The sequence below is a fragment of the Phoenix dactylifera genome, chromosome 14 (genome assembly GCF_051530095.1).
Source record: "Phoenix dactylifera cultivar Ajwa chromosome 14, Ajwa_hap1_PhDact_Kaust_v1.1, whole genome shotgun sequence".
Taxonomy (NCBI): Eukaryota; Viridiplantae; Streptophyta; class Magnoliopsida; order Arecales; family Arecaceae; genus Phoenix; species Phoenix dactylifera.
In genome coordinates this window covers 26,466,620-26,492,281 of record NC_143203.1, presented here as the reverse complement: position 1 = coordinate 26,492,281, position 25,662 = coordinate 26,466,620, and the positions used below count along the sequence as shown (strand labels likewise).

Here is a 25,662-nt window from a genome sequence, read left to right as displayed (position 1 = left end):
CACAAAAATGAGAAATTAGGCTCTATTTTAAAACGCTGCAATTGTAAAATTTTTTACGGATATACTTTAAATTATTTGGCATCTAGTATTATTGAAAATCAAATGCATCTCAACAAGTTGGATCCATGATAAAGATGGAGAAAGAACCTCCACCTAAATGCATATAAGTAAAAGCTTACCATTCCTCTTTAACTTGGATTAATTCAGAGTTTTATGTAAATAATAAATTCATCACATAGCATATATACCAGTGAAAGAAATGTTTAATATATTATATCTTTGAATGGCATAATTTTCTGCATAAGAATTAAAAAAAAAAAGAGGTAATGATGTTCTCAATTTAAATAAGATGAATTTGGCTGCTACAGTTCTTGGAGTAGACCAAACCTTGCAGCTGCATATAGCCTAAGACGTGGCAGTTGAGTCTACAATTTAGCTGCATCTTTTATTTTGAGAGAGAGAGAGAGAGAGAGAGGAGAAGACCAACCCATGCTATAATTATGCCAAAATCCTTTTGAGGGGTGTGACCACTATGGCAAGCCCCATCTAGCTGCCTTGGGCCTAACCTACATCTCCAATTCTTTTCATTTTCTTTATCATATAAGAATTGAAAACAATATAAACAGAACTATTACTATGCAAGACTCTTAATCCTCCTCCAAGCAAACAAAACTGTAACCCATCATGTAAAAGATAATCGATAAATGACTCAAGATTTCATGGTGGTTCTGCTGGTCAATAATAGAGAGAATATCAACAGGCTCCAGACATTTTATTAGCTAGATAAAGCTTTCATGTCTTCATCATTAAGAACAGGTGGGACAACGATGGCCTGCTGTAGAATAAAACCAGCTTTTTTGCAAGCCTCTTCAAGAAGCTTAGCTTGATCGGGTCCATCAGGGCAAAATGCAACCACAGCTCCTCCACTGCCAGTAAACTTGGATGCAGCACCAACACTCCTGGCAACTTCAATCATATGGATGTTTAGAGAACCCAGCACGTCATCTCCAAACATTTGCCTGAGTAACGCAATACAAATAAATCACTAAACTGAGAAAATATAATCCTTGACTAAACAACCTTAAATTTGGCAGTCACTGTACCACATAACAACAGGCAAGATTAAACCATATGAGCAGCTGCAAAAAGCCAGTAGATTACAGAAAATGTGTTAAACTCCCACTTATGATTCATCCATTGCTCTTTAAGTACTTTTCTAGCCAACATGGAAATTCCAGAACTTCAATTGTCCATCAATTAATAATTTACCTTTATGAGTTATGACTACATTTTAAGGCAGAGTAACCAGAAGAAGTAAACACCACCACACATGTAACAAATCCATAGAATACATGGGAGAGCCCCAATGTTTCCATCAGAAATGAAAATAAGAACACCACACATTTAACAAATCCATAGCTATGATGGAGAACAGAAGCCTATAACTATTTGTTCCTAATATAAATTCTAGGTTTTTATTGCATCAGTGACATTTCTTTTAGATATTGAACCAAAGAGAACTTTTTCCAGGATTAAGATCCCCCTCCCCCTTTCCCTCCATAAACTTCCACTGATTCTTCTCCTAAGAGCATATAGTCATGCATGGCATCTCATAGCAATCTGTATGCCACTAATGTCTCTCTTCATGACCAACAGATAGAGTTAAAAAAGGAGGATAGAGCTGTTACTAGCAATGAAGAAAACCTATAGGTTTTTTTTTAGCATCATACAGAAGATTATATCAGGCAAACATTTGATGATATTTTATTTTAAACATGCGGATTAAAGTATTTCTATGCAATGAGTTACAAGTAGTTATGAAGCTTATAGAGATAACATAACCACGGTAAAGCTGAGATATGCTGTAAAGGAAGAATATATCAGTCATACACCTCGTCAAAATATTAGTTTTACTTGCCTCCGAAGCTCAAAGTTTCGGTTCATTAGGTCTGCAAGTTTGATATAATTCTTTTCAAGTAGAGCCTTGCGACCCTCTACAGCTAACCGTGCAACTTCTTCCATCAATGATATTATAAACTTATCACCCTCCAGCCACCTTTGCCGAACAGTGCTGTGCACCTACATACAAGAGAGCAATGACTATCAATCAAAGAAACTGTGCCCTGACAAGTACTTGAATCAGGCAGGTTTAGATGTGTTGTATGGCAATTTCACCAGCAAGATTTATTAGATGACTGCATAATGCCCTGAAAGTGCCATATAATTTTACTATAACAAAAGGAGCGAGGTGTGTGACAGCCTTCCAGTAAAGGAGATTGAAAAGTTATATCTCGAAACAGACAAGGAATTCCAAAGAGATTCTAATTATAATTAATCTTTTTTCTATAAGAACTCATAGCTCCAAGAATCCCAAACATTTACAGAATTATAAGAACAACAAACAAGCTTTTTCTCATCAGACTGGTGTTGGCTATCAAGCACAACTCTAAAGTAAGCTCTACAGACAAATCAAGAAGATTTGGACATTTCATATCAATTCATTTACTTGTTTAAGCCATGTTATTTAACATTTTGACTCTAGTAGATTAAACTAATATGTTACTTCTTTCTTATCGTTTAATTCTGCATTTGGTGTTCCTTTTCTTTTTTGGGCAAAACAGCAATTCCACCCATTTCGTTGATTCAATTATCTATAAGTGAAATTGAAGAATATTGGGTGATGTTATGTTGCTAACAGGAAAAAGTTGAAAAGGTAAAAATGTAAGATGCAATGGAGTAAAATAAAAATGTAAGATGCAATGGAGTAAAAATCATAAATTTGATAAATTATACTGAGAAAATAAACAATCATTTTCTTAATTCTAGGAATGCTCTATATTTTTAGGACCTAGGTGAATACTCAATTTTGTAGTATTAATACCTGTTTTATTTCAGATAACATCACTGAACAATCACGTCGCTATATATCCAACTGCACTCAAAATGAATATGAACCGCTTCAGCATATGGCCACCAGGCATATGTATCCAGTGTTTTTTTGTTTTTTCTTTATGATTCTGAATATATATATATATATATATATGTATGTATGTATGTATGTATATGTATATAAATACACATATATCATTTATTATGATCATATATACCCTTAAGTGCCCATCTCACTGAAACCTGCTTTCCACCACCCACTTGACATTGGATCTGATAACTAAGACACACATAGTCTTTGCATGTTTGCCTATTAGAGAAACACGGTTAACAAGTTGAAAAATGTTGTCTCTGATACATAGAAAAAATACAGATGTGACTTTGTTTAAGGACAAGAATAGATTATGCAAGACCAACCTTTCCAGAATCACTTGGATTTTCGGCATAGATGAGATGCAGTGGGGGGAGAAGACTAATATCCATGGGTGTATACATGCCATGCCCCGATTTATCCATATATTCCTTGCTAAAGTCCTGCAGAGTCAATTTTGAAAATGATCATTAGTGAATAGAAACACAAAAGCAGGCAATAACCACATAGAAAGATGTGTCTAAGCAAACACATCCATTACAGTCATAGTGGTCTGGTTTCTGTGTGATACACACGTTCATGCACTTGCTTCAATATCTTTCTCCTTCAAACTTTGTAATATTACATACCATGTAGACAAGGCCTCCATAGACCTGTGCAACTCGGTCTTGAAGACCAGCAACAATTCCAAGCTCCTTTTCTGCACTAAGAATCAGCCCAGGTCTGATTTCAACTTTTACAAGGTGTCTAATTCCGTAGAAGTCAAGGAGGCAGTTTAAGGCAGCGCAAACAATGGCACTTGAACCTGAAAGTCCTGTCTGAAAATGCCAAAATAATACATGCTTTTTAATCAACCGATGAAAGAATTTTATCAACAGTTACAAGACAATTGCACATTCTTGTGATAACAAAAAAAGCCTTAATTAGTTGAGTATTTCTTCATGTAATGCTTCTGGATAGGCAAATGCCATTGGCATTTTGTTTTGCGTGATATATCAAATATTGTGTAATTTTAAGTGAGACTGAGAATATATTATGAAACCGTTGTGGATCGGGCCTTGTAGACTGCAATAAGCAAATGAAAAGTGGAGGTTTAGCATTGATAACAAATATCAACAAACTCTATAACTCCTAGCTTAATAAACTTGGGAATTTACTTGCCCTAAATTAAGGGATCACCCAGCTCGAAGTAAGAAGGATCACTTAACTCTCTGATTATCTTTGAGACCTCTCTGACTTTGATAACAACAACAGGGAATAATTTTCCAAGAACCATAAAATATTTATGGGCAAGAACATTCACTAGGGCCAAGAGGCCCTAATGAGCCTAGATACTATCTACAAGAATCACATAGGTGGCTTCAACAGGAACCAGTTTCATCCCTTGAACTCTATTATCCTTTTCATTTTCCTTTTTGGGTCTATTCGGTCATGGTGATGTTTAAACTCTTAGAAAATCTTTACTATTATATCAATCTCAAAATGCAGGTAGCTAGGAAGACCTTTATTTAAAGGACATCCAATCTAGATGTTGACACATAACAAACATGCTCCTATCATGTGGGACTGATTAACCAACAATCGAACAACACTAAATTTACTATATCTTGAAGTAAATATTTTTCATTTAGAAAGATGGATGCTGCATGATGTCTAGTGGACTTTTGTGCACAGAACGTAAACACAAAATGCTCTGATATCTTTTGCGAATATCACCGATGATCATACCAATAAATCAAAAGAAATACACTATAATTATTGCATAATGGATGGTGCACTTCTTAGTTATCAGAATAATGCAACTAAACTTGTAAGCTTGGAGCATAATTAATACAGGCTCCGATATTACTTGACAAATTTCACCAGCTGTCATATTAACAGAGCAAACGAAACACATAAGCTTCAAAAGGTATTCAAAGTCTATTTTGCAAATATAAATGAGGTTTACTCAAGGCTTCACCTGGCGAGGAATATTGGTGTCGTAAGACAGGGTGAAATTTCCTTCTTTTAACTTTATATTATTATCGGTGCAGTGCTTGTAGAAAACTTTACAAATTGCCATAAGCAAGCGAACACCTCCATAATATCCCTCACTTTGTAAGCGATGGACCTGAGATATAGATAACAAAAACATGTATCAAATACAATAAAGAAAGTTAGTAGAATAGAGAAAATGATATGCTTACCAATCCAATCATCAAAATTCAATGAAAATATTCGTGCATGTTAAATAGACCAATTGTCAACAAATATAAAAAATAAACGACAATCCACCTGACCATATCGCAATGTTACTGTTAAATTGTATTATCCTAATTTTGCACAATATAAACAAAGACATGAATTATCAAATTTCATTGCTATTGAAAAGTTAATACTTTCATAATTTTAAGTATGGTAAACATGGCATTCCCAAGATGGTGTCTCTATTCTAAGCTACTGTCCTACCTCTACAACATGCATATCAATAAGCTATGAGGCTATCGATCGTTTAACTTTAGAAATATAGAACATAGCTCATGTCCTTCCTTTTCCTTTTTTTCCTTCCTTTTGCGAGATAAAAATGTAATATTTTTTTACACATTTTTCCCTTTGCGCTCCAGGAATCCTTCCTGATAAGATGTTTGCTCCTCTAATTATAAGGAGGGGAGGCTAGCTTTCTTGCAAAACAGAATTCAATCAGGCCCAAGATTCCAATTTATCTAACATAAATTGAGAATTAGATTGCTGGATTCGTCCATAAGCACGAATCTAACCCATCCGATTTACACGCAAAACCGACAATGATCTACTTACAAAAGACCAGGAAGGATCAAGAAGATCGGAGAGAGAGAGAGAGAGAGAGAGAGAGAGAGAGAGAAGAGACCAGATGGTGGATGGAGGTGAAGGAGACGAGATCGTGGATGGGGTGGGGGCGGATGACGAGATCCTCGGAGGGCTCCAACCGGACGGAGGCCCAGAAATTTCCGAGCGAGAAGGAGATGGTACGGCCGAAGTAGACGTCGCTGGGGTTCCCGAGGAGCCCTACCCGGGCGCACACTTTGTGCTCGATCGTTCCCTCCTCCTGGGCCCCCATCTCCGCCACCGCCGCCACCTTGGTCCGCTTCCTCCCGCGAGCGCGGTGGCAACAGCCGTCGTCGTCGTCGTCCGGTTCCCGCATCGCCGCTGGCCGCCCCTTCTATAAAAAACGGAAAAAACCCGTAGTGGGTCCCGCAGCTACCAAATTGATTTGCCTTCCCAAAATGGGTTCCAATTGATTGGATCTGATCTGGACGTGAATCGGTAGAGGGATCCGAAACCGTTAGGCTGCAATCGATTAGGCAATTAATTCTGATTAAGATTCGATATTTAGAAGGTCTTCAGATTAGAGCCCTCGTATCTGGGTCAGAATGAAATTGGATTAGTGATGATGAGATTATATTTAGCTTGGATTTGATTGGATTATTGCTTCGGATCACCTAAATCTGGATCCGATCCTAGTTGGCTGGCCCGACCATCTTGGCAATGAGATAAACGTTTGCTTTCTGTACCGCCACCTGGACTCATTAAATTAAGCTATAATTAGCTTAGCTCCATGATCCCCACCTCCCTTCTATGGACAGGTCATTGGTCCGACCACGTCCACCAGCTGCTCAACGGTGGATACGACAGAACAGAGGCATGAAGGAAATGGAGCAATACGCGCATGTCCCGTTCATATTTGGATTAATTCATCAGATCTTATCCAGTTAAAAATTTCATCTGTCTATGAGGTTTGATTAAGCATCAAAAGTTTCATTTGGATACACTTTAGTTTATTTTTTTAAGTCCGGCAAATTCTGGACGAAGTCCTAATAGCAATCCCAAGACGGAGTCCTAATAGCAATCCCAAGCTCGACATGCTAAAGGCATACGACAGACCAGTGAAATCTAAGAGTCTCTTTCTCACCAAATAATATTGAATACGGTGTTAAAATTTGTAAACAAAAGACAATAACACCAATCCATGCTCATATATATCTACACCTCCATCTACTCCCCCTTCGCTCATTCCTTGCCTCCATCCCTTCCACCACTCCGTCCCCCCTCAACTGCCTCTTTCTTATCTTGCCCCTGCCTGTCTTCCAAACATGAAAGGTCGAGCCTCCAACAACAACAACTCTAACTCTAATGCAACTTAATTATAGAATTCCAAACAAGCCCAAAATATAAGAATACTTGAAACAATCTCCTAAAGTTTTTCCTTAATTTGGCAAGGGAATAACATAAATATACCTCGAAAATAATTAGAATTGTCAAAACAAACCACTCCGGTTCAGCTTGACAAAGGCTCACATAATAAATACAGGTCAAGCGGGAGCTAAGCCTAGCCCAGCTCAAGTAAGCTCAAAATCCAATAAATAAAAAATAGACAATGATAATAGTATTATAATAATTAATTTATAAGTAAGATATTGTTTTACGATTAACTGATCGGAAGAATTTAAACGAGGTCAAACAACAAAAATCAGCTTACGCAGATAAATGTAGATATGTAAATATAAAGGTCATCAGGTTCTCATGGGCAGCTCAAATTGGATACCAGGTTAAACAAGCTAGCTTGAGCTAAGCCTGGATTGCTCAAACTTAATTGTTAACAACCCCACCGATAAATGTAGGTGCCATCAAGCTTATTGCTCCGCAAAAACGACAATAACATGTTGCTGAAATCAAGTATTTGAAAGACAATTTCAAAAGCAAGCAATGTTCATCAGTCACTGGTTTTAAGAGAATAGTACACAGTACTTATGGAGGCACCTGCCGATGAAAGTCCTATAGAACTAGCTAACAATACCAAACCTCAGTCCCCCTCAGTCTTGTGGAGACTCGCTGCCTCTAGGAGAGACATGATTACCGTCATCCCTGTCGTCCCTTGGACTCGGACTCCTCCCATTAGTCTCGGGGCTCCGACTCCTTCGGTCCATAGGAGTGCTCTCTCTCCCCTGGCTCATGGGGCTCCTGCTGTTCTCCCTCCTCCTGGGGCTCTCACCGTAATCTGACCCATTGCGATCAGCTTCCCTGCGTTCCTTAGGTGGAGGGCTCATCCTCTCTTGTGGACTCCTGCTACCATCAGGTGACAAGCTGCGCTTCCTCCCCTTCATTGGAGACGGACTCCTCGACTTTGGGCTCCTGCTGTATCTAGGGCTCCTTGATCTCCTCTCATCACGTTCTATGCTGCGCCCATCTCTTCTAGGTGCAGGAGACCTGGATCGACTGATCATAGACCACCAAATGGATATTAGAAATGCTCACAAACTGTATCTTAGCAATATGAAATATGAATTGCATTCAGAGTAACAAGCTCTTCACCAAAAGTGCCAGCACAGGCAATTCAATGTACTGAGGAGATTCAACCAACAATATCCTCAAACCCAAGAAACACGAAACTTAATGAAGATACATTGATGAGGCATACCTAAGCAAGGGATGTATCAAGTGAGTCAATTTTTTTGAGGATGATGCCATCATGATGTTTGTACTCTCCCTAAGTCTATCTAGAGAGCATATTCTCTCTTAACATCATGCTTCTTCGCAACCAAAATGCGAATGCCTTTGCCAAATGACTTGTAAAAATTCGAAACCATGATTCTCTGGCAGTAAAACATTATACCGAAAGAAGAATCCATTACCAAACTTAAAATATTAATCACTGGAAGGAGAAAGGTAACAAAAGCGAGACTGTAAATATCCATCATACTTAAAAATCGCATGTTGCACAACCCTCCCCCACCTCTCCCCACCAACCAAATCCAAAACCACCACAAAAAACAAGAAAAAGAAAATGAAAGGAGAAGGGAAGAAAAAGAAACAAGCAGTAGATCTGGAAAAAATAAGTCTTCAGATATTGGGGCTTCTTTTTCTCCCCCTTTGGAACAAGAAACAGATGAAGAACTTCAAGTAAAAATAAACAAAACAGCAAGAAAGCAGGTACCATGCACAAACATGTGAAATACACAAACAAAAATAAATAACTCCCCAAATGATAAAAAGCCTAACCATCTAAAAAAAAAGTACACCCCTCAACTTTTCTTTCCAAATAATCCATGTTAAAAAAGTTGGACACCCAATCATAAAATTTTGTACCAAGGCCCAAAAAAGAATAGCAAGTTCAAACTGCTGCCCCATGCAAACTACACAAATGTAGTATAAGAGCAAAAAGAATACACAAATGTAGTATAAGAGCAAAAAGAATACAAGGTTAAAAATTTTGACAAGGAAAAAGACAGCAAAAAAGTCAAATAATGAATGAATTGGTTATGATAAGGATATATCGGGGGTACAAGCTACATAATCTACACATGAAAAGCCCAAGGCATAACAAACAGTCCAACTCCCTATGTTGAATTTACCAATTGTTAACATCAAAAATGGCATCATGCCTTCATCTGAAAGGCTCAATCACCTTCATTCACAAGGATATACAATCCTCACTTTACCACAACTTCATAAAGTAATAGAAATCTGCTTGCAGTCCAAAAACTACGTACTCCGATTAAATTAATGCAAATACTCGATAACAGCAAAAGGCTACTAGCACTTAATTTTCCATCCCGGTAGTGACTAGAAGCAAATTAAAATCCATTAACCACCCAAGAAAAGTCATTTATAAGTTAAGGACCGTACAAAATCTTACGCATACCTGTAACTACGGCTCCGACTGTAGCTCCGACTCCGGCTCCTACCACGGCGAGGGGTTGGCGAACGTGAATAACTTCGCTCGTGCCTGCAACATCAGTAACCGAACAGTAACCCACATTGGCGCTGCCAAGAAATAATTCATCAAAAAAGAAATGCAATGCAATTTTTTTGGGGATGAGGGATGTGGGCTACCTGATATTCTTGGGACTATTTTGGCAGTCTCTTTCTATATGACCTCTTTCACCACAGCGGTAACATTTGTTCTTCCAGTCCCCAGCTTTGCAGTCTCGAGCCCAGTGGCCATCAATCCCACAGTTAAAGCAACGGCCTGATCCCGGAGGAGGACCTCTTCCAAGATATTCACGTGAACCCCTAGGACCACGTGGACCCTAAAAATGGTGGCAGAAGTTATACAGGGAAGCCAAAGAAATACAATTAATAATATCAATATTCAGTTTAAGCAACATTTCAGTTACATACCCCTCTTGCAAATTCAACTATAATACGACCTCCATCAAATTCTCGCCCGTCTAAGCTGTATCTAGCATCATCCGCATCTCGAGGATCGCTAAATTCCTATTAAAGTGGCGGGCAGACACCAGAAAAGGAGAAAACGGGAAAAGCTCATATTTGAAGAAGAGCATATAACAGCCACTAGTAAACATAACAAGCTAACAATAACAAAAGAAAAGGTATTGCAAAGAGTAGAGGTATACATACAATGAAGGCATAGTCACGCTTCATGTCCACATCTCGTACTCTGCGGAAATGGTTGCCAGAAACAGTAAGGCCATCATGACTTAAGTAGCGGAGGGTATGTTACTTCGCCCCTCAGAAGAACAAAACACCACTTTGTGGTTGCAGCCAATTCCATAAAAACACGCAATAACACTACAGAAAGAATCGCCAAAGTCTCTTATAAACTTTGCAAGAATAGCCACCAATTCCACCAAGGGCACCACAGACCTCCCGGTTGGGCAAAAACCCAACAACCTTCAACAAGATCGTTCAAGTTAAAACACACGAGACCTTTTTTCAACCTTCTCACAATAAAAAAAATAGACACATATACCCAAGCACAATATACTGGCCTGGCAAAGGACTATGTCTGATATCACCTCAGTGAGTCACTTCAAGATCCACACTTACAGCTAATTGAATGAACACATTTTCGCAACAGAAACAGAAAGGTTGTCATCACAATATACAAACAGCGAGTATTGGAAAACCATACAAAAGATGTGCGACTTTTTGACACAAACATCTGAATAAGAAAAATGACTTTTTAGTAAAACCATAATAAATAAAAATACTGTTATGCCAAAAAATTACACGACGGGTAAACGAGGATTGGTGTGTCAACTTGGTTATGGATGAAAACTCAGATTACAGATGATAAACAACATGCAGAACCAATAGATATAGAAAAAGAGTCTTTGGATTGGCAACCTTGTCAGGACATTTGGCAGCTAATCTGGATGGGATTGTGACATGTAAACTTACAAAATTGGTAATAACAATGTCATCACATTTGGACACCAATTGAAACAATGCATTCACTACTGATATATCATTGCCTATATTACCTTCCATATCTGCTGAAAAGGTCTTCAAGATCGCGTGGACGAGTGCGAGATGACAGCCGACCAACATAAAGGCGTGTCCCACCAGAGCGATCATCATAGCGAGGCATTTTCGTACTGCAACAAAACAAAAGCAATAAATATACACAAAATGAATATTCTGATAATCAGTTGTATGCACATATGCATATGAACAGTTGACTGCAACCAACATAAAATAGAAAAAAAATGGAGAAGAAAAAGAAGGAACTCGGATGACACGTATCAACTAAAAGTGAAAAAAAATAATCAAAAGTTCAGATGATTAGATACCACACATCAGCTATTCAGTGAAGTTTCATAGTTGAATGCATAATTAACTGTTAAAGGGTTAAATATATGCATTGTCTATTAGATAAACTCCAATTTATAATGTCATTTTCATTATATCTCTGTTACTAGTTGTCTTTTACCAGTACAAATTATAGTTTGGTACTGTCTTTACAAAGGCATAATATGAAGTGTACTTTTTAGGAGCGTCTAGTTGTATAATAAAATTTTGTCAAAAGCACTAAAACCATGAAATTGGACATTTAACTTTTGAGTGTATTTTTCTAAATTTATTTTTTTTCATTTCCTTCATGTCATCTTTTTCCAACTTCATATTCTCTTCTCAATAACCAAAAAGCTCGTTGAAAAGAACTCTTTTAAACAGCAAAAAATCTAAATATTTTAAATAAAACAAAAAAATCTTGAAAAAACAATAACTTTGAAAGACTTCAAAGACAGCCTTCAATATTAGGACTTAAGAGGGTCGGTACTCATCTCAACCCTGACATCAAGGCCAACGCCATTCTTTATAGATCTTGGCTAGATTTTTTTTTCATTATAGAATACAAACCTTGCATCTCAGATCAAAATCTGGTGCTAAGAAAAGGCCAAGAGTTCGGGTCATATGGCGATGAATCGATCATTCGAAGGCACAACGGATCTCTAGTCAGGTTGCCTTAATTGGTCTACTACTAGATTATTCTAAAGTTAAAAAAAAGGCTGTCGAATTAGACTAGAAGTTTGGGAAATAACAAGGGGCGAAGGATTGCCGAAAACGCTAATAAAATTTCCGAAATTTCCCACTATAGATATCCCCCTGCCTCTCTCTCTCTCTCTCTCTCTCTCTCTCTCTCTCTCTAAACCCTAATCAATCACAGATCAGATTAAAAAAAAAATAACAACCTGAAAGACATTAGAACTATTTGACCTCAAAAACTATCACCTATTCGGGTAAATCCAACATAATAACTACAAAGACAAACCGAAATCAAAGAATCACGGGCGTCATCGCTGCGGGAAACCAGAACGCATCTAACGGAGAGTAAAACAGTGGGAGAAACCTCGCAAATCCATTATAATCCTTACCCAAAGGTAGAAGAGAGACGAAAACTCGAATAAATCGACCAAACATTAGATCAAAAATTCGCACAAGAGAAACCCTAGAATCCGGAAGCGAAAAGGAAACCGCACCTGAGCGATGTCTGAAGGAAAAAAGGGCAAACCCTAGCCGCTCGCAGGCAGGCTGACAGGGGCTCCGCGATGAGTTATAGGACTTAGGTATCGAACGGACGGCCCAGATGTTCTTGACTGGATCAGCTGATGCGTGCGTTTCTCGCGTGCAAAAATAAAAGTTGCATCGGTGATTGCGTAATTCGGATAGAAAATTTCTATTTTTGTCGCCATGTTTTGCAGTGGGGCGGATCGGTACGTGCAGGACACAGATAGGATCCACTGGGTGTTTTGCACCGCAAACCCTCAGCGAGCGGAAGTGGACAGGGCGAATGGACGGTCGTGATCCATCACGAACAAAGTTAACTAGAGTTTTTCCTGTGGGCGTGCCCGCGGTATGGCATCTCTATGAACTCAGGCTTCCGTGCGCTTCCATGCACTCATCCGTAGGGCAACATTTGTCCGTGCCCTTTTTTTCCCTCTCTCTTCTTGCATGAATCATGGTCCTTTCGTTGGTGCATAATTTTTTTTCTTTTTTTGTCATTTCTTCGATCAAGAAGTTACGGGGCGGGAGTGAATAAAAGGTGAAAACCTTCTACTCGACGACTTACTTCAGATAGTAAAAAACTACAATACCTTTTAGGTTATATGTGTATATCGAAAGAAAGATAGGACTTCTTTACTGCTTAAAACTCGGAGGAGATCTATTGGTCTTACCAAGAAGCTATTTTTGCACCGCTTTTTTATTTTCTTTTTCTTAATTCTGCTAGTTATACTCATGCTAGAATGATATGAGCAGTCGTTATACTAAAAAATAAAAAAAATAACAAAAATGAGTTATATAAAAGGTACATCCAGTTAGAAATGTTCTACACTTGGCAAGCAACTCCAAAAAATTGCTTGGTAAGCTGCTCAAAATCATTTGTTACGCTAATAGGGTGGAGTAGAAACCTGGGGTAAGTGAGATGGCTGCTATGTCTTGGAAAGTGAGTCTTTTTTTTTCTGAATTTCACTTTGTGAAAATTAAGACACATTTAGCTCATTCATGATCGTTTTATATTTCAGATCAAAAAAAAAAAAAAATCAGATCTTCAAAGCTCATTTAAGTCCAAAATTCTTGAACCAAAAATGGCTCAAGACTATACCAGTCCTTACCACCTCATTTAAGACCAAATATGGTCCGTTTTGTCTCATGCCACCTTCGGACCGATAGGGACATAGAGGTTTTTTTGTTTTTTTTTGATGTAAAGGGAGGCAAAACGAACCATTCAGTTTTTATTGAAAATTAATCGTATTACAACAGAGTTGGGAGGCTGAGATGAGTTACATTGTTAAGAGAAGAGCTAAATGGTTCCAAACCAAATTTCTAATAATCAGGATAAAAAAAACAAAAAGAGCTGTTACTTCGTTACAGACGTAGCATATGCCTCTTCACTTCCTATTAGAGCGCTCTCCCCACACGTTTACCCCCATCTTCGGGGCTGCATCCGGTCCTCTACGTCCGAGCCTTATATGCTTACGAGAAAAACGTTCAAACTCCTCGTCATGGCGATCGCCTCCTCTTCCTTCTCTTCCTCCCACCACACCTTGTTTCCTTCTCTCTAATGGGATCTTCTGATCCAGTCAAAGTCCAGAGAGAGGAAGAGAGAGAGGGAGAGGAGGGAAAGAGCTAGATGTCGCAAAGGGCAGCGAGCAACGCCTATTCCTGGTGGTGGGCCAGCCACATCAGGACCAAGCAGTCCAAATGGCTCGACAACAACGTCCAAGGTTAGCCTTCTTCCTCCTTCATAGTATTATGTTATTGAAACATTTCAGTGCAACCAAGATTCGTTACAGTCACAACTACATGATCTTTTTTTTTCTTAACCTTTTCAAAGAACTTTTTCATATACTACATCTGAAATCCTTAAGATGTTTCAATGAAAAAATAAGGAATAGGATCCCCTTTGTTCTCTTAATGCTGGGTTTTCCATCAGGAGTTTGTGTTTTTATAGTTCATGATCTAAATTTCTGGACGTTTTTTGGTGTGCAGAGATGGAGGAGAAGGTGAAAGCCATGATCAAGCTCATAGAGGAGGATGCTGATTCCTTTGCTAGGAAGGCAGAGTTGTACTTTAGGAGGAGACCAGAGCTCTTAAACTTTGTTGATGAAACCTACAGAGCATATAAAGCACTAGCTGATAGGTACGATCGAATATCAGGAGAATTGCACAAGGCCAACCACACCATTGCAACTGCTTTTCCTGACCAGGTCCAGTTTAATATCGGCGATGACGACGATGATGAGAACTCTCCAAAGGCAATGACTGCTGTCGATGCTGGTAAATTTCGCAAGTCACCAGCAGAAATTCCACCGTTTAGTTTGAGAACCACACACAGAGAAAGTCGGCCTGTCCTGGACAAGACAAACCATAGGAGGATTAGCTCTCAGATTAGCAAAGAGAAGGCACAAGAAGAGATAGACAGGCTTCAGAAGGAAATCCTGCTACTGCAGACTGAGAAGGAGTTTGTCAAGAGCTCTTACGAGAGTGGAGTCAAGAAATACTGGGACATAGAAAGGCGGATTACCGAGCTGCAAGAGGAAGCTTCTTCTTTGCAAGATGCTTTCAATGCCAGTGCAGTCATTGAAGATGACGATGCTCGAGCTTTGATGGTAGCAAGAGCCATTAAGTCCTGCGAGGATACCTTGGTGAACCTGCACAAGCAGCAAAAGAGATCAACAGAAGAGACAAGAATAGAGTCAAAAAGGATAAAGGATGCCAAGCAGAAGCTAAAGGCACTTAAAGTTGAGTGTGGTCAGTCTCAGATGGAGACCGGGGAGAACTTCGATCAAAATACGGAGCAGAGTTCTGACACCATGAATGGGGAGAAGGAAGTATGTGCTTTGAAACCGGAGAGGGTGGAGTTGCAGTTGATATGCCAGAACGTAAAGGAAAACTTTGATATGAGCTCTGATACATCGGCGGTGGAGCTTGCAGAAAAGATCGACGAGCTTGTAGATAAGGTCATCAGCTTGGAGCTCATAATTTCATCCCAGACTGCACAGATTCAGGGATTAAGATCAGAAACAGATGAGCTTCAGAAGTACTTGCGCAGCCTAGAGGAAGATAAGGCAACTCTGGTTGGTGACTCCAATAGCTTGACTGAGAGGTTAAAGGAGGCAGAAGACGAGTTACAAAGAGTTCAACATCTTGAGAAGTGTGTTCAAGATGAAAAAGGCATGGTTCAAACACATTTGGCCAAAGCCTGCGATAGCCTTAATGATCTTTCAGAGAAATTGCAGTCCCCTAAACATCATGGAGAGAAGAAGCCACTAAGAGAGGGAAGGCAAGAAGGAAGGATCGGGGAGATGGGTTCAGTTGATAGCAATAGTCGAAGCCCCCAAGCAGAGTTGCAATTGCAAGAGCTGGATGATATACCAGACCTGCAAAACCTGCTAGTGAAGGGATTAGAAGGCAAAGAAAAGATGTCATTAGCTGAGTGCTCATCTATCCTTCGGGACTATAAAAATACGAAGAAAATGCTTACTGAGATAGAGAAGAGGAATGAAGAATACCACGTTGAGACAATGGAACAGGTAAAAGAATTGAAGAGTGCCAATGCTATCAAAGATGATGAGATCCGATCTCTAAGGAAAATGCTGAGCTCATTACAGAAGACTGTTAATGTAAATGCACCAAAGAACTCTGAAAAGTCTGACAATAAAGTTACGGACTCCATGCCAAAAACAAATACACCATTTGATGCAACAAATACTGATAGCCCTCATGCAGAAGAAGACATCAAGCTGTACCAAGTCGATGAATCACACACCTCCTCGCCTATCGAAGAAAAATTTAGAGCAGATATCGACACATTGCTAGAGGAGAACTTGGACTTCTGGTTAAGGTTCAGCACATCGTACCATCAAATCCAGATATTCCAGACAACATTTAATGACTTGCAAGCTGAGATGGAAGAGCTAAAGGATATCAAACCACAAGAGGGGAGTGGTGGCGCTATGGCTGCTGCTAAACAAGCAGCAAAACAGGAATCAGTCCCGAACGGCAAAAAGCTAAGAGAATTGAACACGAAACTCCAAGTTTGGTTGGAAAAGAATGAGCTGCTAAAGGGGGAGTTGCAGTGCAGATTCTCATCCCTTTGTAACATGCAAGAGGAGATAACAAGGGTCTCAAAAGAAAGTGAGAAACAAGATGTGCAGTTCACCTCTTATCAGGCTGCAAAGTTCCAAGGTGAGGTGCTCAACATGCAACAAGAGAACAAAAAGGTGGAAAAAGAGCTGCAAACTGGATTGGATCATGTGAGAGGCCTTCAGATTGAGATTGGAAGGGCACTGTCGAAGCTCCGTGAGAACTTCGAACTGGCTGGATCAAGAAACCACCACCAACAACAGTCCCTTAGGCATGTATCAAGCAAGCATAAAATACCATTAAAAACCTTCTTGTTTGGTGCCAAGCCTAAGAAGCCATCAATATTTTCATGCATGAATCCAGCACTGCACAAACAATACAGTGATTTAAGAACTGGGTTTCCTACATAAATTCAGCTTGGTGGTGGAACATCACCTCTTCTTGTCATTGCGTTGCTCGCATATGAAGCGGATTTCCTCAGCATCTTGTAAGCTGATTTTTGGTTTCTTTTGCGAGCTAAAAAAATTTTGTACACCTGATTTGAGGGCCACATTGATGCACAATGGAAAGGTAGTCTGACTGTGTTATGTTTTTCCTGAGTCTACCATTAATTTTTGTGTTTGTTGATGTGGGAAAATTTGCACCCAAAAAAGTTAGCTATAAGATATTATTTGGATTCTTTTATCCTATATACATATCTAAAATATGCCCAATACATAGCCGATGTGGGACTAAACATACGCTCGCATTGATCCTTTCATACTCTCTCGTTTGAGCATCGGCATCTTCACTACGCTAAAGGTTCAAATCCAGTGTCCCCTAGTCTATATAGGTCGTGGGTTAGATTTGCTCAGATACCATTTGTCACAATTCAGGATCTTACCCAAGAAAACCAACAAAAAAGTATTATTTAGATTCCTTAGCCTCATATAAATATCTAAGATATATCTGGTGCATAGCCAATGTGGGACTAAATATATACCCATATGAATCCTCATAAAACGACTTTTAACATAAGTAAATGGACTGTTCAAATTGATGTTCTGCCCTAAAAAGTGTGCGGCCGTATTGCGTACCTAGACCTGGGTGTGAGGTTCGGGGCGTGATAAGAATACAATAATATTCTAGGAATGTCTTGTAATTCTATCTGCTTAAATTTCACATGTGAGACCCCTATGCATTTCACTAATATAAAGCATATAGAAATCACAATCTAGCCTCATTTATATAACATAACTCATGAAGCATCAAGAATCTTTAGAGACACATGCCGGCCACTCGCTCGACCTTAGGATTTAAGCACTTGAATTCCCTTTTCGGAGATTCGTTAGGAGGTTTTTTTGCTCATCTTGACCCACTCAAACCATATATATTTTTACCACATGCGGAATCTTAGATCTCAATTTAGTCATCAATGTAGTTTAACTGCATGTTTCCTCTATCTAAGACTAATATCATTTACTTGTTTTTATGTTCAATCCTAATCTCTCCTTTCACTGTGTATTCTCACTTGCATCACCCATGTTCTACCACAAGTTCCCTCCTCTCCATTTTTCCAAGGATATTTACTATGAAGACAGCCTTCCACCCAATTTCTCACATGCATATCACAAATGTAAAATGCTAGTTCAAATATTTCGAGAATAAAAATTATACAGCACCCCAAAATCTTCTCTCCGGCCGTGGAGTATCTCATCACGCGGTCGAGTTCTAATACGCTGCAGACTTTTAGATCCGCGTTCAAAGTCCACACCAGGTCACTGAACTTTGCCGACTCCTACTCGCGAGCCCCCTTTGTTTTTTTTTTTTTGTTTGTTTTTGGTAAAATAGTATTTCATATACCTCTTACGTAAGTACAACCTGCCAAATCAAGAGAAAAAAGATACAAGAAAGAGAGTATATCGGCTATACTTGTCCAAATGAACTCTTCGAAGTGCCAAGCAACAAAGGAGACAATTCAATCTGCAGCTCTTTTCGCCTTCCGATACACATGTGCTGCCTAAAAAGAGCCCAAATCTCGGACCTGCTTGCAAGTCTTGCGAAGCAGTGGGTGACCATCCCCATACTGATCCACTTCCTATAGTACACTCCTCACATAAAAGATACCTTTTTAGGCTGTTCGAAGCTCCGCCTCAATGATGGTCAGGCCGGGGTACGCCGACCTCCAACTGTAATCAACTTACCATAGTGGTCTCTAATCATACAGCTCACTCATTCATATACTCCATCCGCCAACATACCATCGTTGAAGTTCACTTTGAGATGACTAAAAGGTAGAGACACTCAAAAAAAAAGAGCAAATATGGACGTTGTGACAGTGGAGCGGGCATCCTAAATATTTCTGGCCATCCCAGAAGATATCGAAGCGGCAATCGTGGTAATCCCTGCAGCATAAAGAAAGACGCCATCCACCATTGTTTTTTTTGGAGACGACCTCCCGAGCCCCCCATTCGTTCAGACAAACTGCTCTCCATGTGGCAAGACCTAGTTGGCACCATTAGCCAACCGCGTTGTGTGGGGGTTCGAGTCCGAGGGAAATGTTTGTGTAATGGACCGGCGCTCCGAGCCGGTTTCCTCCCTGCTGCAGCAAAAGAAAAAACGGTTTCCTACTTTCTCCAAGGTGACGAATTAGTGTGGAAGCTTTCACTCTATTAATTGAATCACGTACTAATGCTTCTTGCTTCCTCGAATCATAGGAAGCCACTAACATATACACGCGGAACCGATTCAGAACCGTCTCGGAAAAGAAGAGGCGACATCTGCGGTAGCACTTGAGTTCGCTAGGAACCACTGGGCCTCAGTCAACTTATGATTCTCGTTCACTTTGGAAGCCCCACTATCTGGCCTCCTCAAAACAATTTTTGTTGGCAGCATACTGGAGGGCAGAGACAGAGAATGAGTAGACTTTGTGATCAAGGACCATAACTTCAAGTTTGTAGCAGTAGGTAGCTGGTGCGCGCACCTTTGATGAGCCTGTCACTGATAAAGCTGAGAGCAACATAGGAGGGTGTTATTCAAGCAAGGCGTGCTTTAGGCGCAGATAGCATCTAGCTAGAAGATGACTCAGCTACAGTGATTAAGTGGATTCACGGTCGTCACAGTATTGACATTTGACAGGCAACACCCGTTACTTTGGAACATATACAGAACTTCGAAAGAACTTGACGCTTTTCGAGCTATGCATGTCTTCCGAAAAGCGAATAGAGCCGCCGACTGAGTTGCACTTTTTGTCATGCATTACTTGAGACGTTTTCTTTATTCATGCCATTGAACTTTTTTTTCTCGGATTGTTCTGAGTGGTCGCCGATAATAATAATAATAATAATTAATGAATAAATAAATAGAAAAAAGGGCGGCAGCTACATGAACATACACGCGTTCACCTGACGGCGTTTGCTTGGAGACGAAGCTTCACTCGGCGGACGGGCCCCGCTTCCTAAGGGCACGTCCCCGCACCTTGCTGGCTCCTACTAACGAGCGCCCATTGGTTCACACAAAATGATCTCGATGTGGCGAGACGTAATTGGCACAATTAGTTGCCACGCCAACTGCGTTATTTGGGGGACAATACCGGCTCTCCAAAACGGTTTCCTTTCTCCAAGGTGACGTATTAGTCTGCATGCCTTAGCTTTTTTAATTTAATCACGTCCTATGCTTCTTATTTCCTCGAATCATAAAAAGCCACTCACATATCGAAACGTAAACAGATTCAACACCGCCTTGGGAAAATACACGGAAAATACACGCGTTCACCTTACGGCGTTTGCTTGGAGACGAAGACTACACTCTCCGGCACAGCCGATCTCCTCGTACGCCATCGCGTTCGTAACACGCGCCGCCTTCGCGTTCTATAATTAAATATTCCCCTGTATGTATATACACACACGAAAAAACCCTTTCCTCGCTCTAATCTCTATCGTTTCAATCTCTGTCATTCTCTCGTCTCCGTCGTTCCGGAATCTTTAGCGATCGGTCTCCGAGAAAAGGTGTGGTTTTTCCTCCGCCAAACCGTGTTTTTTCCCCCCCTTATACTAAGTGTTGTTTGTTTAGATTATTATTTTTGGGATCGATTATATGCTGAATGCAATCGTTTCTTTGTTGTTTTCCATGTATCTGAGCACTATGTGGTGATTTTTTAGTAAGAAAAACTTGAATCATCTGAAATTTTGTGTATTGTCGTTCTATTTGTTTCTAGTATGTTGGAGTTTCTTGTCGGTACTGGAATTTGGATAGGACAATAGAAATTAGGAAGTAAAAACCTACCAAAAGAATTAAGGAAAAAAAAAAAAGATTCCTTGCAACAATGTGATGGTTGCGGTGTATTGTATGGCTGGTTTATCCATTATTAATTTCTATAAAAAGATGTTAGATTAGTTGTTATATTTAGATATTTGCATTGTATTAGCTGAATTGGGCTTGAAATTTATTAACTGGAGGAATTTGGATGATTTTCAAATTATTTAGGTGATGGAGCCATTTTGCGTGAGATCCTATGTTGTTACAAATGGCATTAGAGCGAACTCGGCCCATAGTTTATGTGGACTAGAGGACTCTGTAGCATGGGTTCATAGAGGCTGATCATAAGCCGATCGTGGTGCTTGTGATTATATTGAATGGATTTGAACTCCTAGTCTAACAAGGACGTCAGGGCTTAACAGAGGGAGTATGTGATGACTCGTGCGGGCATGTGTTTAGTCCCATATTGGTTCTTCGTTAGGTGGATCTTGAATGCTTATACAGGATCAAAGAATCCAAATAATACCTTTCGACTAGTCATTTTGGGTGAGGTCTTAGGTTGTTACAAATGGTATTAGAACGAACTCGGCCCATAGCCTATGTGGACTAGGAGACACTGCAGTATAGGTTCACAGAGGCTGACCACGAGCTGATCGTGGTGCCTGTGATTAGACTTGAATGGATTTAAACCCTTAGCCTAACGAAGACGTCAGGGCTTGAACGGGGAAAGTATGCGAAGACCTATCTGGATGTGTATTTAGTCTCATATCAGTTATTCACCGAAAAATTTTTGGATACTTATATAGGACTAAGGAGCTCAAAAAATACCTTCAGACCAGCCATTTTGGGTGAGATCCTAGGTTGTTGCATGTAGGGTAGAGTGAGGGACCCTACGTTGGGAGGAGATGAAACCAAAAGCTATAGAATATCTGGCAGAAGATACTTGCTAAAGTATTATGATATACCCTGGTTGGGACTTAAGACTTCAACTTTCTTCACCCTTCTACCAAGGAAAGGGAAAACTGCATCCCTAATGCCTAGGCAGTTTAAGATGCATTGAGCAGGGCTCCTAATCATGGACACATGCACCAACTTGCACGCATGCAAACATGCAGAGCACAAAGCACCCTGAAATAAGCAGAGAAATGATCGAATATAAAGCCTTGGTTACATGCATCTCTTCATTACTCTCTCTTTTTTTTCAGTCATCTATAAAGAGACATGTTCATTAAGTATTAGAATTTCAAGTTTGATTTGATATTCCATCGTATGCATTCATGCATGTAATTGGCATTTCAAACTGTAAACAGAAGAAAGTGGGTATGGGATATTGTTTTACTTTGCTAGATGCCTGTAGATGGAGAACAAATAGTGATGAAATAATCCAAGTGTCAATACATGCCTTGACATCGTTACACAAACCTGTGTCATATTATTCATTTATTATAAGCAATATAATGCTTACAACAAATTAGATGTCAGGTATCAGTAAATTCACATATTTTGCTTCAACTTTTGTGATTTATCCTATTTTGGTGATAGCAGGGTTTTCCTTTTTTCCTCCTTCGTGATTTTTCTCTAGAAATGTTTGGTTAGATGACTTGTTCCTAAATTATTTAAACTAGTTCTGTGTCCTTGCACCTTACTTTTCTCATTGAAAAGGTGGTCAGTCCACTTTTTTTATAGGATTTTGCTTTCTGATCATTGCTATAAGTTACCTTAAATATTCCATTTCCTCAAAGTAATCACTGCACATCTGTTGATACATCAGAACCAGAATTTTCTTTCTGTTTTGTTTTACTTGTTGGTCTTTAATGACCATATGGCTGCATGATTTCAAGCTAATACTTTATGAAATCTCTAAAATAAGGGAAGGTAAAAGCCTTGATCAACAGGGAATTTTGCATTTATAGCCCGTTAGTTACTTTTTTTTTTTACACTTGTCCGTTAATAAAGCAGAGAGTCTCAAACAAATTGCCGTTAATACAGAAAGAAAAAAACAACAGGACAGAGAAGGAGCTCAATGATCATTTTTTTTAAATACATGTTATTAGGTCTTTTTGTTTGGTAAAGCTAAGAAAAATAAAGTTAGGAAACTATTTATGTGAGGAAGATTGGGATCTTCAGGGCTAGTCAATGAAATGACAGGAAATGAAGCAGCGGGCATCTGATTGGTCTTTATCACCTCGACACATGATTCATATATATCGCATACGTAACATACTGATTAAAATTCTACTAAGAAAATCAACCATGATTTTTATCGATCTTGGACTTAGTTAAACAATTTGTGCTCGTGGATCATTTGCTTCTGTATTTAGTTGTTCTTGGTTGAGTTCAAGGTTTGCTGAAATATATTTCTCATGTTATTTTCAGAACAATACATAATCTCATTTTCAGAATAATACATAATCTGTATTCTTTGTCCCTTCTCCTGCAGCCATCTCAACAAAGTAAATGGGAGGTGGGAAGGACAAGCCTGACACCAGTGACAAGTATGGGCTTGCGGGACATCCACCAGGATACCCTGTTCAGTATCCTTATTCCCCACCACCTACGGCTTACCCACCGCAAGGATATCCCCCACCACCTGGCCCATATCCTCTGCATGGGTACCCTCCACCAGGACATCCCCCTTATGGATACCTAGCACAAGGATATCCCCCAGCACCTGGCCCATATCCTCCACATGGGTATCCTCCACCAGGATATCCCCCTTATGGATATCCACCATCTGGATATCCACCTGCCGGTGGATACCGCCCAGCAGGTGGATTCCCACCAGCAGGTTATCCTGGTACTGGTCCTTTTGCTCCCCCATGTCATGGTATTCGTCATATAGCATCTATGCTATTCTTTCTAACCCTTCTTGATCTATTTGCTGACCTTGTTCAATTTTCAGGAACCATGTGGTGGGCTTCTTTTTATGATATTTTGGCAGTGTATCAATCGATCTTCTATATGCTAATAATAAATTGCCCAACTTCTGAAGGCTGTAAAAGAACTTGTAACATTATTGAAGATGTTTGTTGCTTCTATATATGATTATGAGTTATGACCATCATCACCACCAACAGCTTCAACAACCAAAATACCAAATAAAAGTTGCTGTTTCTTATTAACTATTTTAAAAGGGAACAACTTGAAGAGCCTTCAGTGATAATACGTCTTTTTTTTTTCCCCACCTAAAAGAAGGTTGAATTTCTACTATTTTAATTTTATTAATTTGGAAACTCTATATGCAGGTTATGGATCTAGTAGCATGGGGGCGCTAATAGCTGGGGGTACAGCTGCTGCGGCTGCTGCTTACGGGGCTCACCATATGGCTCATGGCTATCATCATCTTGGTAATGGGATGCTCCGTGGATACCATCATGGTCATGGGATGCTCCGTGGATGCCATCATGGTCATGGGGTGTTCCATGGATGCCATCATGGCAAGTTCTGGCATGGCAAGTTCTAGTATGGCAAGTTCAACCATGGGAAGCACAAGAGGTTTGGGAAGCATTGAATATTTGGAGGGAAACACCATATGCTGGGCAAGTTCAAGAAGTGGAACTAAGGTTTCAGATGGTTGACATTGCTGGCTATGCTTTACTTTCTCTAACAACTATTGAATAGGTTTCTGTTGACTCTGAGAGTACTGTGACCATATCATCTATGAACTCTATATTATCTCGTGCATTGTACAGTTTTTGCCATGGACCTTTTTTTTTTTTTTTGTATTTCTTTTGTGAAATCAACAACTGCATGGTACGGTATGATTAAAGAGAGAAGATTTCTACCATCTTATTGCGAACATCCAGGGTTTTACTCTGGGTTATTTCTACGATGTTGGCCTTAATTCTGAACTGGCTGGATGGTGATAAATGTATAACATTTATCCTTTGGAATGATTGGGTTGGTTAGGCCGTGAGTTGCAGCCCTGTCTGGCGTTTCAGTCATCTGAGCAGAGCTATAATGCTGCTTGGATGGATGTTATATATACTTTCTTTTATTACAGGTTTTGCAATTGTGGATTGAGAAGGATCCTGTCACTGTCATATGTTGTCTTCCCCGAAGATGTTCTATTATCTATAACCCATGTTTGCTTCAGATCTAATCTTGGATGGATTTACTCCTGGAGATGAGGGTATCTCATATTTTACACCATGGTAATAGTCTTAGCAGTCTGGCTAGCTGATATTATTGAGTTCTCTGTAAGTTCTGCAAGAAAATATAAAATATATAAATAAATCTATCTTATTCTATTAGCTTAAGTTTTTGGGATAAGTGGTAATTTTAACATGGAATCAGAGCAAAGGTTCTGAGTGAATTCTGTCTTAGCACTCTTTAATCTCATTATTAAAAATTTTACATGTTGGGCTCATCCATTAAAGAAAAGTTTGGCCCATATGTAAGAAAGAATATAAAAAAATATAAAATATATAAATAAATCCGCTTCATCTTATTAGCTTAAGTTTTTGGGACAAGTGGTAATTTGCATGGTTTTTGAAATTCTTTGGTTTTGTTTGCAATAACACAATACATGGCAAAAGGAGTGTTATATTACCAGGAACTTAGCAATCTCCCGAGGGCATGCTAGATCCTCCAATGTT

The 25,662-nt window shown here is 39.5% G+C and overlaps 3 protein-coding genes and 1 pseudogene across 7 annotated transcripts; 2 read left to right on the top strand and 2 right to left on the bottom strand.

Moving 5' to 3' along the window:
• Positions 1–685: 685 nt before the first annotated feature.
• On the bottom strand, positions 686–6,175 carry LOC103696387 (glucuronokinase 1-like). Its single transcript, XM_008778002.5, has 6 exons — positions 5,847–6,175; positions 4,941–5,090; positions 3,610–3,798; positions 3,307–3,423; positions 1,919–2,079; positions 686–1,019 (listed from the first exon to the last, which is right to left on the bottom strand). The coding sequence occupies exons 1-6, from the start codon at positions 6,138–6,140 to the stop codon at positions 776–778; spliced, it is 1,155 nt and encodes a 384-aa protein (XP_008776224.3). The 5' UTR covers positions 6,141–6,175; the 3' UTR covers positions 686–775.
• Positions 6,176–7,659: 1,484 nt separating this feature from the next.
• On the bottom strand, positions 7,660–12,858 carry LOC103696377 (uncharacterized). 2 transcript variants are annotated; one of them, XM_008777983.5, is made up of 7 exons: positions 12,721–12,858; positions 11,224–11,337; positions 10,358–10,397; positions 10,118–10,213; positions 9,830–10,026; positions 9,639–9,722; positions 7,660–8,212 (listed from the first exon to the last, which is right to left on the bottom strand). In XM_008777983.5, exons 2-7 carry the CDS (start codon positions 11,328–11,330, stop codon positions 7,810–7,812), a joined length of 927 nt encoding a protein of 308 aa, XP_008776205.3. In that variant the 5' UTR covers positions 11,331–11,337; positions 12,721–12,858; the 3' UTR covers positions 7,660–7,809. The 2 variants fall into 2 exon arrangements, with proteins under 2 accessions (XP_008776205.3, XP_038988376.2); XM_039132448.2 differs by lacking the exon at positions 12,721–12,858 and adding an exon at positions 12,616–12,637.
• A 1,468-nt stretch (positions 12,859–14,326) lies between these two features.
• Positions 14,327–17,238, top strand: LOC103697776 (protein NETWORKED 2A pseudogene; annotated as a pseudogene).
• Positions 17,239–20,653: 3,415 nt separating this feature from the next.
• LOC103696365 (uncharacterized) lies at positions 20,654–24,896 on the top strand. 4 transcript variants are annotated; one of them, XM_088710491.2, is made up of 4 exons: positions 20,714–20,814; positions 23,505–23,861; positions 23,967–24,006; positions 24,310–24,896. In XM_088710491.2, exons 2-4 carry the CDS (start codon positions 23,754–23,756, stop codon positions 24,525–24,527), a joined length of 366 nt encoding a protein of 121 aa, XP_088566617.2. In that variant the 5' UTR covers positions 20,714–20,814; positions 23,505–23,753; the 3' UTR covers positions 24,528–24,896. The 4 variants fall into 4 exon arrangements, with proteins under 4 accessions (XP_026656839.2, XP_017695992.2, XP_088566617.2 ...); XM_088710490.2 differs by having other exon boundaries at positions 23,505–23,891; XM_026801038.3 differs by lacking the exon at positions 23,967–24,006 and having other exon boundaries at positions 20,654–20,814; positions 23,505–23,891.
• Positions 24,897–25,662: the final 766 nt, after the last annotated feature.

Excerpts from the sequence above, each read along its gene's own strand:
- LOC103696387 (XM_008778002.5), bottom strand. The coding sequence starts at position 6,140 with ATGCGGGAACCGGACGACGACGACGACGGCTGTTGCCACCGCGCTCGC. Across the intron at positions 5,091-5,846 it reads TCACCTCCATCCACCATCTG|GTCCATCGCTTACAAAGTGA; the intron begins GTCTCTTCTCTC and ends TCTATATCTCAG. Across the intron at positions 2,080-3,306 it reads ATCCAAGTGATTCTGGAAAG|GTGCACAGCACTGTTCGGCA; the intron begins GTTGGTCTTGCA and ends TCTTGTATGTAG.
- LOC103696377 (XM_008777983.5), bottom strand. The coding sequence starts at position 11,330 with ATGCCTCGCTATGATGATCGCTCTGGTGGGACACGCCTTTATGTTGGT. Across the intron at positions 10,398-11,223 it reads CTTTTCAGCAGATATGGAAG|AGTACGAGATGTGGACATGA; the intron begins GTAATATAGGCA and ends CCATTTCCGCAG. Across the intron at positions 10,027-10,117 it reads TAGTTGAATTTGCAAGAGGG|GGTCCACGTGGTCCTAGGGG; the intron begins GTATGTAACTGA and ends CACCATTTTTAG.
- LOC103696365 (XM_026801038.3), top strand. The coding sequence starts at position 23,522 with ATGGGAGGTGGGAAGGACAAGCCTGACACCAGTGACAAGTATGGGCTT. Across the intron at positions 23,892-24,309 it reads TTTTGCTCCCCCATGTCATG|GTTATGGATCTAGTAGCATG; the intron begins GTATTCGTCATA and ends CTCTATATGCAG.